Genomic DNA, 12148 nt, shown 5'->3' with positions numbered 1-12148 from the left:
GGATCCGATGAGTTGCGTTTCTAAAGATGGGAGGAGTATCCACAATTGTACTTATAATAATTTGATGTATGGAAGTGAAGTTTGGATTCCTTTAATCCACTCTCTAACAAATTCAAGAAAGATAAGGACTTTTGTCAATATTGAGAAACTCCAAAATGAGGTGCTTGTACATGTACTTGTAAAGGCAACAAGTTTTGCTGCATGTGTTGTCAGAACTTGGAAGATTTCCAATATGAGTAATATGCTAACTTACATAGCACAGAATCCTCAGACAATCTACATGCGGTGTCCTGTAGATGTGCACCAAGTTTTCGGAAATTTCAATTTGACCCTGGCGGCAAAAGGGGGGTAAAAACCCCATTTGCTTTAAGGGTTGGAATCTCAACCATTTTCTTACCCCCCCCCCCCTTTTTTTTTTTTTTAAAATGATCCCGATCATTTTGAACATGGAGGCGTGGATCCGATGAGTTGCGTTTAGAATTGTGTATTGAAAAATAAAAATTGCCTTTTTCATATTGCCCAACAGAATACTCGATGCATCTTGACATATGAAGCAAGAATATATATATGACCTTCGAATTGAAAGAGGAAGATATGAATTTACAAAAACCAATTCTGGCCAGAAGATTTCTTTAGAAAGAAACAAAAGAATTTGCGAATTATGTAACCTTAATTGTGTAGAAGATGAATTTCATTTCCTTACTGACTGTCCATTCTATGTTGAAGAGAGAAATGTGTTTTTTAATGGTATATACAAGCTCAACAAAAATTTTATCTCTCTAACAAATAAGGACAAATTTACTTGGTTGATGATTAATGAAGACAAACCAGTAATTGTCAAATTGAGTGAATATTTAGTGCAAACTTTCAGAAAAAGAAGTGATGCTTTAAAACTGCAAAAATCATTATAGTTTATTATTCATATGTTGGTATAATACTGATACTGTCCATTTACTTGTGTATACACATGATTAGCAATTCATATATGTATGTACTTGTTTCCCTAACATGCTACATCCACATGCAGTATGCAGTCTATGTAACCTGTAGTTAATAATGTTGTAAACTTTCTTTCTTTTTTGAATTTCCTTCTTTATAAACTGTCTAACTGTTATGCCCTCTGGGCCCAAAATTGGAATAAACTTATCTTATCTTATCTTATCTATATGGTATAGGGTACATGTATGTTATATGGTAACTATTGTGGCTTCTTTGCTAGTTACACAAGTACGACGGAGAGTATATTTAAAGGTGAATACTTGGGTGCGGGTATTACTGTCTTGTTAAGAAGAAGAACTCGTAAGTTGCAAGAACTTGTTTCTAATCCTTTTGTATATAGTATATACAATAAAATATGTTCAAAACAATACTGTCTTATAAGTAGTGTTTGACAGTATCTAGTTCTGAATGAGGAAAGAACGTACAATGTATTATATGTATCAACGATAAAAATTGCATATTTACAAAAAATCATTTCCATTTGATGGTCAGTTGAACCTTTAAGAAAAGTTTAGTGTATTGTGCAAAAGGTCATTGTATTTAGTCAAGGCAGTGTGCATATAATATGGTTTTCTAATAATTATAGACTTCGAGGGCAACAGATCGTCGGCTTTTCGGCACATCAAAGAATGCAATATAAAAATGAAAATATCTTACGTAGATCTGTGATATGATTTATTGACCAATTACGGACCCACAAGGGCCAAATATACAAAGAACAGTTATTATCGAAGACATACGATACACACATGCATAGCAGGTCACGGCGGGTGTGACCGGTCAACAGGGGATGCTTACTCCTCCTAGGCACCTGATCCCACCTCTGGTGTGTCCAGGGGTCCGTGTTTGCCCAACTATCTATTTTGTATTGCTTGTAGGAGTTATGAGATTGATCACTGTTCGTTATCTTCACCTTGCATACATGTATTTAACAAAGTTTTGTTTACAATACAATTTAGACTGATTGCAATATTGGAAGGTAACAATGAAAGGGGACTGAAAAATATTACTAGATGTTGTGCATTTACATGTACCATTGCTATAACATATCTTATTGTTTCCAAGAACGAATATAATTTACAATTAAATGTACATGCATTATGGTAACAAGTGTTCAAAACCATGTGTAATCTTATAGGTTCTTGTGTCCAATGCAAACATGTCGGCAAATTCAAATAGGTACATAAACATAATGATATTGACAATGTTTTTAACAATATTAACTATACTTCTTCAGCAAGAATTAACCTAATTGTGACTATATATAGTGCAACATATGTACCACTGCAAATACATACATATGTATATACCCTCATAATAAAAATTGTTGATCACAGAACTGCAAAGGACACCAGGGGACGGTGCTTAAGAATTTCTAAGTGTTAAATGGGATTCTCCCTGTGTCTAGTGCACGACTGTAATGGTCAGTATAATGTACAAAGCATGAAAGTTAGAACATGACTAGATGTAGTGCATTACATGTATTATTGCCATAGCACATGCGCACACATTTAAAATACATGTACTGAAATTATTTTTTAAAAAATGTCACAAAAACTGCAAAGGATACCGGGGGACAGTGCTTAAGAATCTCTAAATACACAATGTATTGTTTTAATTAGGATTCTCTCTCTCTCTCTCTCTCTCTCTCTCTCTCTCTCTATATATATATACTCTAAACACTGTCTAGACAGTGTTTAGATTATTTAAAAAATAATTTACTTCGGAAAAAAAAGACAAACACACACACACACACACACACACACACACACACACACACATATATATATATATATATAATATTGATCTGAAGCACCACTCATTTGACGTACCTCTGTAATGTCTATATATATATATATATATATATATATATATATATATATATTGATCTGAAGCACCACTCATTTGACGTACCTCTGTAATGTCTATATATATATATATATTGATCTGAAGCACCACTCATTTGACGTACCTCTGTAATGTCTATATATATATATTGATCTGAAGCACCACTCATTTGACGTACCTCTGTAATGTCATCTGTGTTTGCTGGTTCCTCCCAAGAACAGAAATCTTCTTCATCATCCTCATCTCCCCTCTCCTGTGTTTTAAAAATCGAGTCTTAACATATATTTCATACAGTGTCAGAGGATTAGTCCGAACTGTATTGGTACAAAACATAAAACAAAAGAAACAAACTATGCATTCGAAAAAAGTCATTGTATTACTTCACATACATACATTCACTATATATCCAGGATTAACATTCTAGCTTCGACACTTGATGCTGTATGCACGTATTATATCCAAACAAATATGAAACTGTCGTTATTATATGGAAAGGAACGCTAGAATCGAACGATGGTTAGTTATATACGTGTCAATTTCACTTACCCAAGGCTGACAAGGGATCTGAAGAAATTGCGAAGACAATTTTTCTTCCCCCATTCTGTTCGTAGACATTCAAATAAAGAGACTAGGCAATGCATTAGACGGCGAAAACAGCCCCATATGGCTCACTGAAGATTAAAATGGTTTCTGTAGTTTTTTGAACTGTGTGAAATCTGAGTACCAGACATCCTAATAAAAAAAAACCAGCTGCTATAAATATCATACTGATGCTGATATTAATACAACGTAAGTCATACATTAAGAGCATTGTAAGAAATTAAACGTCTTAATGATACCGGACAGTGGTGTTCAAAGATAACTATCAATATCGTCCTATAGAACAAAACGGACCAAGAAATAAATTTAAAGAAAATAATCGAACCCCGTACATAGACTACTATAGAATGTATGCTACATATAACGAGGACTGTCAGTATATAGACTACTACAGTTTGTGTGTTTGTTACATATAACGAGGACTGTCAGTATATAGACTACTACAGTTTATTGTTTGTTACATATAATGAGGACTGTCAGTATATAGACTACTACAGTCTATTGTTTGTTACATATAACGAGGACTGTCAGTATATAGACTACTACAGTTTGTGTGTTTGTTATATATAATGAGGACTGTCAGTATATAGACTACTACAGTTTGTGTGTTTGTTACATATAACGAGGACTGTCAGTATATAGACTACTACAGTTTGTTGTTTGTTACATATAACGAGGACTGTCAGTATATAGACTACTACAGTTTGTGTGTTTGTTACATATAACGAGGACTGTCAGTATATAGACTACTACAGTTTATTGTTTGTTATATATAACGAGGACTGTCAGTATATAGACTACTACAGTTTGTGTGTTTGTTATATATAACGAGGACTGTCAGTATATAGACTACTACAGTTTGTGTGTTATATATAACGAGGACTGTCAGTATATAGACTACTACAGTTTATTGTTTGTTACATATAACGAGGACTGTCAGTATATAGACTACTACAGTTTATTGTTTGTTACATATAATGAGGACTGTCAGTATATAGACTACTACAGATTGTCAGTATATAGACTACTACAGTTTATTGTTTGTTATATATAACGAGGACTGTCAGTATATAGACTACTACAGTTTATTGTTTGTTACATATAATGAGGACTGTCAGTATATAGACTACTACAGATTGTCAGTATATAGACTACTACAGTTTATTGTTTGTTACATATAACGAGGACTGTCAGTATATAGACTACTACAGTTTGTGTGTTTGTTACATATAACGAGGACTGTCAGTATATAGACTACTACAGTTTGTGTGTTATATATAACGAGGACTGTCAGTATATAGACTACTACAGTTTATTGTTTGTTACATATAACGAGGACTGTCAGTATATAGACTACTACAGTTTATTGTTTGTTACATATAACGAGGACTGTCAGTATATAGACTACTACAGTTTATTGTTTGTTATATATAACGAGGACTGTCAGTATATAGACTACTACAGTTTATTATTTGTTATATATAACGAGGACTGTCAGTATATAGACTACTACAGTTTATTGTTTGTTACATATAACGAGGACTGTCAGTATATAGACTACTACAGTTTGTGTGTTTGTTACATATAACGAGGACTGTCAGTATATAGACTACTACAGTTTATTATTTGTTATATATAACGAGGACTGTCAGTATATAGACTACTACAGTTTGTGTGTTTGTTATATATAACGAGGACTGTCAGTATATAGACTACTACAGTTTATTGTTTGTTACATATAACGAGGACTGTCAGTATATAGACTACTACAGTTTATTATTTGTTATATATAACGAGGACTGTCAGTATATAGACTACTACAGTTTGTGTGTTTGTTATATATAACGAGGACTGTCAGTATATAGACTACTACAGATTGTCAGTATATAGACTACTACAGTTTATTGTTTGTTATATATAACGAGGACTGTCAGTATATAGACTACTACAGTTTGTGTGTTTGTTACATATAACGAGGACTGTCAGTATATAGACTACTACAGATTGTCAGTATATAGACTACTACAGTTTGTGTTTGTTACATATAACGAGGACTGTCAGTATATAGACTACTACAGTCTATTGTTTGTTATATATAACGAGGACTGTCAGTATATAGACTACTACAGTTTGTGTGTTTGTTACATATAACGAGGACTGTCAGTATATAGACTACTACAGTTTGTGTTTGTTATATATAACGAGGACTGTCAGTATATAGACTACTACAGATTATTGTTTGTTATATATAATGAGGACTGTCAGTATATAGACTACTACAGTTTGTGTTTGTTACATATAACGAGGACTGTCAGTATATAGACTACTACAGTTTATTGTTTGTTACATATAACGAGGACTGTCAGTATATAGACTACTACAGTTTGTGTTTGTTACATATAACGAGGACTGTCAGTATATAGATTACTACAGTTTATTGTTTGTTACATATAACGAGGACTGTCAGTATATAGACTACTACAGTTTATTGTTTGTTACATATAACGAGGACTGTCAGTATATAGACTACTACAGTTTGTTCGTGTGTTACATATAACGAGGACTGTCAGTATATAGACTACTACAGATTATTGTTTGTTACATATAACGAGGACTGTCAGTATATAGACTACCACAGTTTATTGTTTGTTATATATAACGAGGACTGTCAGTATATAGTCTACTACAGTTTGTGTTTGTTATATATAACGAGGACTGTCAGTATATAGACTACTACAGTTTATTGTTTGTTACATATAACGAGGACTGTCAGTATATAGACTACTACAGTTTGTGTGTTTGTTATATATAACGAGGACTGTCAGTATATAGACTACTACAGTTTATTGTTTGTTACATATAATGAGGACTGTCAGTATATAGACTACTACAGTTTATTGTTTGTTACATATAACGAGGACTGTCAGTATATAGACTACTACAGTTTATTGTTTGTTACATATAACGAGGACTGTCAGTATATAGACTACTACAGTTTGTGTTTGTTATATATAACGAGGACTGTCAGTATAATAAAGACTACCACAGTTTGTGTGTTTGCTATATATAACGAGGACTGTCAGTGAATAGTTTGTTACAATTCTGATCCCCCCCCCCCCCCCCCCCCCAAGAAATGGATTTCAGTTACGTCTATCATTAACATTCTTGATATGGTAATCCTGGATATATATATATATATATATGAGATTATGAAAGCTTTATTTCTAGCCAATGATATTAATTTTCATACTAGTTAGAATCTCTATCAAATTATCTATTCATCAGTACCTTTGTATTTTTCACGTAGATGACTGGGGTTTTTTTTTTTTTTTTTTTTTTTTTGGTCAGATTTGAAAAAAATGATTGACGTCTACAGTTTTTACCCGAATGATTTGCGTAATGTTATTTTTTCGCGCTTGGTTGTACATGTATATATACATTGGTAATTACATGAATTTGTAAATGGTGTCTTTCATGTATCATTACATTCACTTCTCTTATGAAAATATCATGTCATAATATGTAAATAACTTTTTTATTTGAAACAATTAATGGCCAGGATGTTTCTTTCACTCCTGGCATTGGTACGTCTTAGAAGAAATATGTGTACCTTCTCCCATGTCACAGATTTTAGATGTACAACTGTACATGTTTTATCCATGAAATCGTTCGCACGCATCCAAAACATCAGAATTCTATTCGTAATTTTTGTTCCCTCGTAAACTAAAAGATTGGTTTTGAATGCAACTTCGTCAGGAAAAAAAATTGAAAAGGTTTTGAAAAGGAGGAAGGATCTAAATTTGCACGATTGTAGTTTTTGTTTCATCCAACGTACCGATATTGTCAAAACTTATAGGCGTGTGTTTCAATTTTGTAACTTATAATACAAGCAGTAGCTACTGTGAACTAATTCAAATGTTGTAAAATTGTTAATTTGGTTGATCTGTTTTTGTAAACAGACGCCAATTCTTAAAATTATCTATATTGATTTACCCAATTTGCAGGTAAATTCAACATTTTGGCCAATAATTCGAAACTTTGGCTATCCATACTTCCTACTTTCTTAAGTTCCATTTTAAATTTGAAGGCAAGACTTTTTTTTTTATCTAAATGTGGAATTTTGAAGAAATTACAAAACTCGAGAATTCTTCCGTATATCAAGTGCAAAAAGGTCATTATTCATTTCCAATCTACTAGCATTGAACTTTATATATCTATATTGTTAGAAGACATGGGTGCCTATTAATTTCATGTCATGCTTGATTTGTGTTGCTTACCTTGTGTTGACACCAACAAACAAATGGATTTTCTTAAATAAATAAATGACCGGTAAGTAAAAAGGTTGAGTTTAACACACTACATCTCAATAGCAAACACTGTGAGCCGTTTTTCTTTTTAATTTCACGATTCTCCTTAAAAGTAGAAATCAAAAATGATATACTTCCCGAAAACTAACGTCATATAACACCATGCTGTGGGATAATAAAAATCATTAAAAATCTCTATTCAATTAGCAAGGCGGTGATTATCTCAAATCAACCTAACAGTTCCGATGTAGCAATGACGTATTTTGATTTCACATCATATTTGAATTTCAGCAGAATAATAAATAAATATCTACATGTTGAGCCCCCTCCTCCTCCTCGTTATTGGATTCCATTTACACGCCTAGAATTAGTTAAGTTGGATACGGTCATTTGATATCAGATGCTTTCATAGGCAGATGTACAAATATGTTAAGACGGAGACCATGGCGGCACGCATATATTAGCTGCAATAATGTAGCCCTCTCCTTGGGGGGTGGGGGTGAGGAGGGGCTACAACTTCTTAGGATCTCCGTGATGGTGCAGATGCGGGAGTGATTCACTACCGCAACATTTTCGATCATTCTAAATATTTGCTTGTTTTCTTTACGTAAATAAAATGACATTCTATGTTTCTTAGTCAGTATATAAATTTACAACCTGCCACTTACGATTCGTGATGCTCTATTCTACTCTTTTTAACAATTTTGATGTATTCCAATTTATCGATTCATATTTGTACGCCATGTAAGGTGTTTGATATACTAAAGTTTAAACTTCCGGTCATCTAGTTATTTGCATATATGCCGATATAAGGTAGTGTTTATCTCAAAGGACGAGTACGGAGGAGAAAGCAATTTCATCGCTATTGAAAACATTTGAATTTGATATCAAGTTAAAAAACGGACAGCAGAGTGTAATTTGTTTCTGCCACCATATGATTTTCCTTTCTTTGTCGGAATGGCTCGAGTAACTACATTTTCGCGCTGATTGTCAATGTTTACTCAGTAGATCCACCTACAAGATCTCACTATAACAAGCATGGCGAAGCAGACGAAGAATTAGACACACTATATTTAGCTAGATTCATACGCACATTATTCACAACTGCTTCGCATTCATGAGGAATTACTATGACATCGGAGACAAAACATCGGAAAAGTAACTACATGTATACACATTTGTCTACTGTTCTGGATTCGCCATGAGACTTTTGTACATTACTTGTCTAGATTTTCGAAGGCATTTTAGCTCCACTTTTTATTTATCTTAAGTTAACTCTCGATATCACCCCCTTCTATGTTGCAAATACCATTTACTCAAAAAGAAGTGATACAGAGAGAAGGGACCTCTTTTGAACTGGCGGAATCATGTACTTTTCTAGGGTATAGTATGCATGCATTGTGCAGTTTGGATTTGCGCATGCGTCAGTACATTAATTTGAAAAATGTTTTGTACTTATCTATGTTCTTAATTGATGTTTACAAATGTAATCAATTCCAGCTGACGTAAGGTTTTAAAATATTTTATACCACTTTATTAAGATGCAGAATAGTTTGATGGTCATAAATAATAACTAGCGTGATTAAAATTCACATATAAAAGAGAATGATAAAAATAATACAAGTACTTGCAAACCGAGAGATTACTGATTCAACTGAAGTAAATTATCTAGGTTTGTGGTAATTAATGGTAATGAGTTAATTAATTCATTGTGACGTGAAATGTAACTCCACAAACTGGTTTGAAGCTTTCAAAACAGAGGTGTGCATCTGCCGACTTAAAATCAATTTGTCGGGGAAAGTCTGATCGTCAACAATGCTACTCGTAAAGGTAAGATGATAAAAATGTTTAAAAAACATCAACAATTTTTAAATTGTATGTTCTTTCACTAAGCAATGGATTTACTACCATTTCTCAGTACGATTGATATGCTAACGGTTTTACTGAAGGAGAACGTTTCGACACACGACACTGTACCGGTAAACACCTTTCTCTTCGCCTGACGATGACACCAATTTGAATTTTTTTTTCTTCAGAAAAACTTACTCAATCGTCTTATCCAGTGCAAGTGCCTCCAAATTATATTCATTTTGAGTAGCGTATTTCGGAACGCCAGCTCAAAAACGTTCATATTTGAGTCCGAGGATTCGCATACTGTAGGAACTCTAAACCTGCGTAGCCCTGAGGCTGGGGCCGTGTCTCGATCTGAAGCTAGCGGCAGAAATGCCGTGCACTTACTACAGGGCCAGTACTTAGAATACAATTTCTGTTTACTCAAAGATACAACAGTCCACGTTTCGAACATTAGATTTTCCAATGATGGGCCCCATGATGAGTATGCGGTTGAAATGGATGGAAACATGGTTGGGGAATATCTAACAGGAACTCAGACTGGTAGTGGAAACGCTTGGAACAATTACCATTCCAGTGGTCCTGTGGGTAAGGGCATGTTGCTCGGAGCAGGTAATCATAAAATCAAATTAATGGTTGCCGTGTCGGACCAGTGGGGAGCCGAGGTCGATTTCATTACGGTGGACGTGGAAGACCAGAGTTTGGACGAATTGGGATTCTATTGTGACATGTTCTGTTTTGACGACATCACTTTCAAAGAAGGACCTAAAATAGACAGCATACCCAGTTCAAGATTTGAACAAAAGAGCTTCAAAACATCTTGTTCCGAAGAAGCAAACATCAAAGTCGCAGTATACAACGACTTAGTCAACACATTCCGCCTCACAGCCTCAACTCCACGATACAAAACATTTTCCAATAACCGACTTCCTAATCACCATGGCTGCAATTTCGGTCGTCCGTCATTGAATCTTTCTAATATAACAGTTGATGCATATGGGAAAAATATCGAGAAAAACAGAATCAAAATTGAATTTGCAGGATCTCCAAACTACATCATAATGTCAATAACATTTCTTCAGTCCAAACTGTCTTTGACGAGAGGCGTAGATGAAAATAACGTGGGCACCGATTTGGCTGTAAAATTTAGAGCGCAAGGTTCGCCATTCAGTATGGATGTTTCATACCTGGGAGATTCTCGTCGGTACATTGGGTTTGATAGGCTTATAATTGACCCTAAAAATGCGACAGTGCATACTTGGAAAATTCCGGATTATTCGTGGAGTTTAAAACAAGAAAATATTCTTCGGCTGGGATTTTCATCATCAGAAGTCGTTGAAGCAGTCATCGAGTCTATAACACTGAACAAGCGGGAGACGGTACACAACAAAACAGTCCTCTTCAAAGATAACAAATACATCATTGAAGGGACAGACATCGATTTTTGGTATATGGGAGAAAATACAATGACAGTTAGAAGCAAATATACCAAAGAGGAATTTAATAATATGGATCTGATTCAAGTATATGCTAAATTGCCTTGGGGCAGTGGATTTTCCCAAGTCTTCACTTTATACCACGACGGATTGGCAAGCTTACTCCCTATTACTCCACACGGTCTCGACTGGATACCATTTGGAACAAGTATTGTCATTGGGCCAAATAATGGCAGTGAACCTCGTCCGACCTCGCCAATCCATAAGATAGAGCTAGATTCCATTAACATGAAATTTGATATAGAATTTGTTCATGGAGACCGCGCGTCCCTTTACATCGATGCAATGCATTTTGAAACCATCCTTACCGTGAAATACGATGAAATTATGCATGACAGGAAGATATACCCATTAATGACGCTATCATCAATGTGGATATCGAATGGGAATAGCCTTGTTGATCACGTGTCTGTGAATGGCGATACACCGAGAAGCATAATTTCAGATTGGAAAAATATGTACGGTTTAACGGCCATGTTCTACCGGAAATGCATCTCCAGCTATCATACGATGAGCCCTGATCTTAAATTAGAGGCAATCGATGAAGACAAAACCATAATATGAAAATAATTTCATGATTGTACATGTACTTTTTCAAATGTTTTTAAGTTGCAGAACACTCAACGTGTGCAAATCAAAACTGAAAGTATAGTATATCTGTTACATATATACATGTATGTGTGTTAGTATCTGATACACGTGTGTTAACTGATGAATGTACTGAATATTGCTTTATTATTAAAAATCACAGCTATTGTAACATAGGCTATTAGTTATAAATCTAATATTTAGGAAATTGTATGTTTTGCAATTGAAAATTCCAAACCACGATCTGCATCTCAAATTTGATGGAAGATCGTATATGTGAACCTTCCAGCTAAGGTATTGAGAAAGGTTGCGATTGTTCCTTTGCCAAGCACTCGAAATTAGAAAGTTAAAACTGGGAGTCTTTAGGATGAGGTCCCACGTCTCGGTAGGGGTTGGTACAGTAAAGAAACCCCATTGTAAGTGTACCTGAGCGCTTAGCTGATGGAATTCACCCATGTA

The 12148-nt window shown here is 34.5% G+C and overlaps 1 protein-coding gene across 1 annotated transcript; it reads left to right on the top strand.

Annotated features, from left to right (window-relative positions):
- Positions 1–9462: 9462 nt before the first annotated feature.
- LOC125672381 (uncharacterized) lies at positions 9463–11861 on the top strand. The gene is made up of 2 exons (XM_048908626.2): positions 9463–9584; positions 9791–11861. Exons 1-2 carry the CDS (start codon positions 9570–9572, stop codon positions 11663–11665), a joined length of 1890 nt encoding a protein of 629 aa, XP_048764583.1. The 5' UTR covers positions 9463–9569; the 3' UTR covers positions 11666–11861.
- Positions 11862–12148: the final 287 nt, after the last annotated feature.

The sequence above is a fragment of the Ostrea edulis genome, chromosome 4 (genome assembly GCF_947568905.1).
Source record: "Ostrea edulis chromosome 4, xbOstEdul1.1, whole genome shotgun sequence".
Taxonomy (NCBI): Eukaryota; Metazoa; Mollusca; class Bivalvia; order Ostreida; family Ostreidae; genus Ostrea; species Ostrea edulis.
The sequence above is the reverse complement of the archived record's forward strand: the minus strand, read 5'-3'. Positions and strand labels throughout refer to the sequence as shown.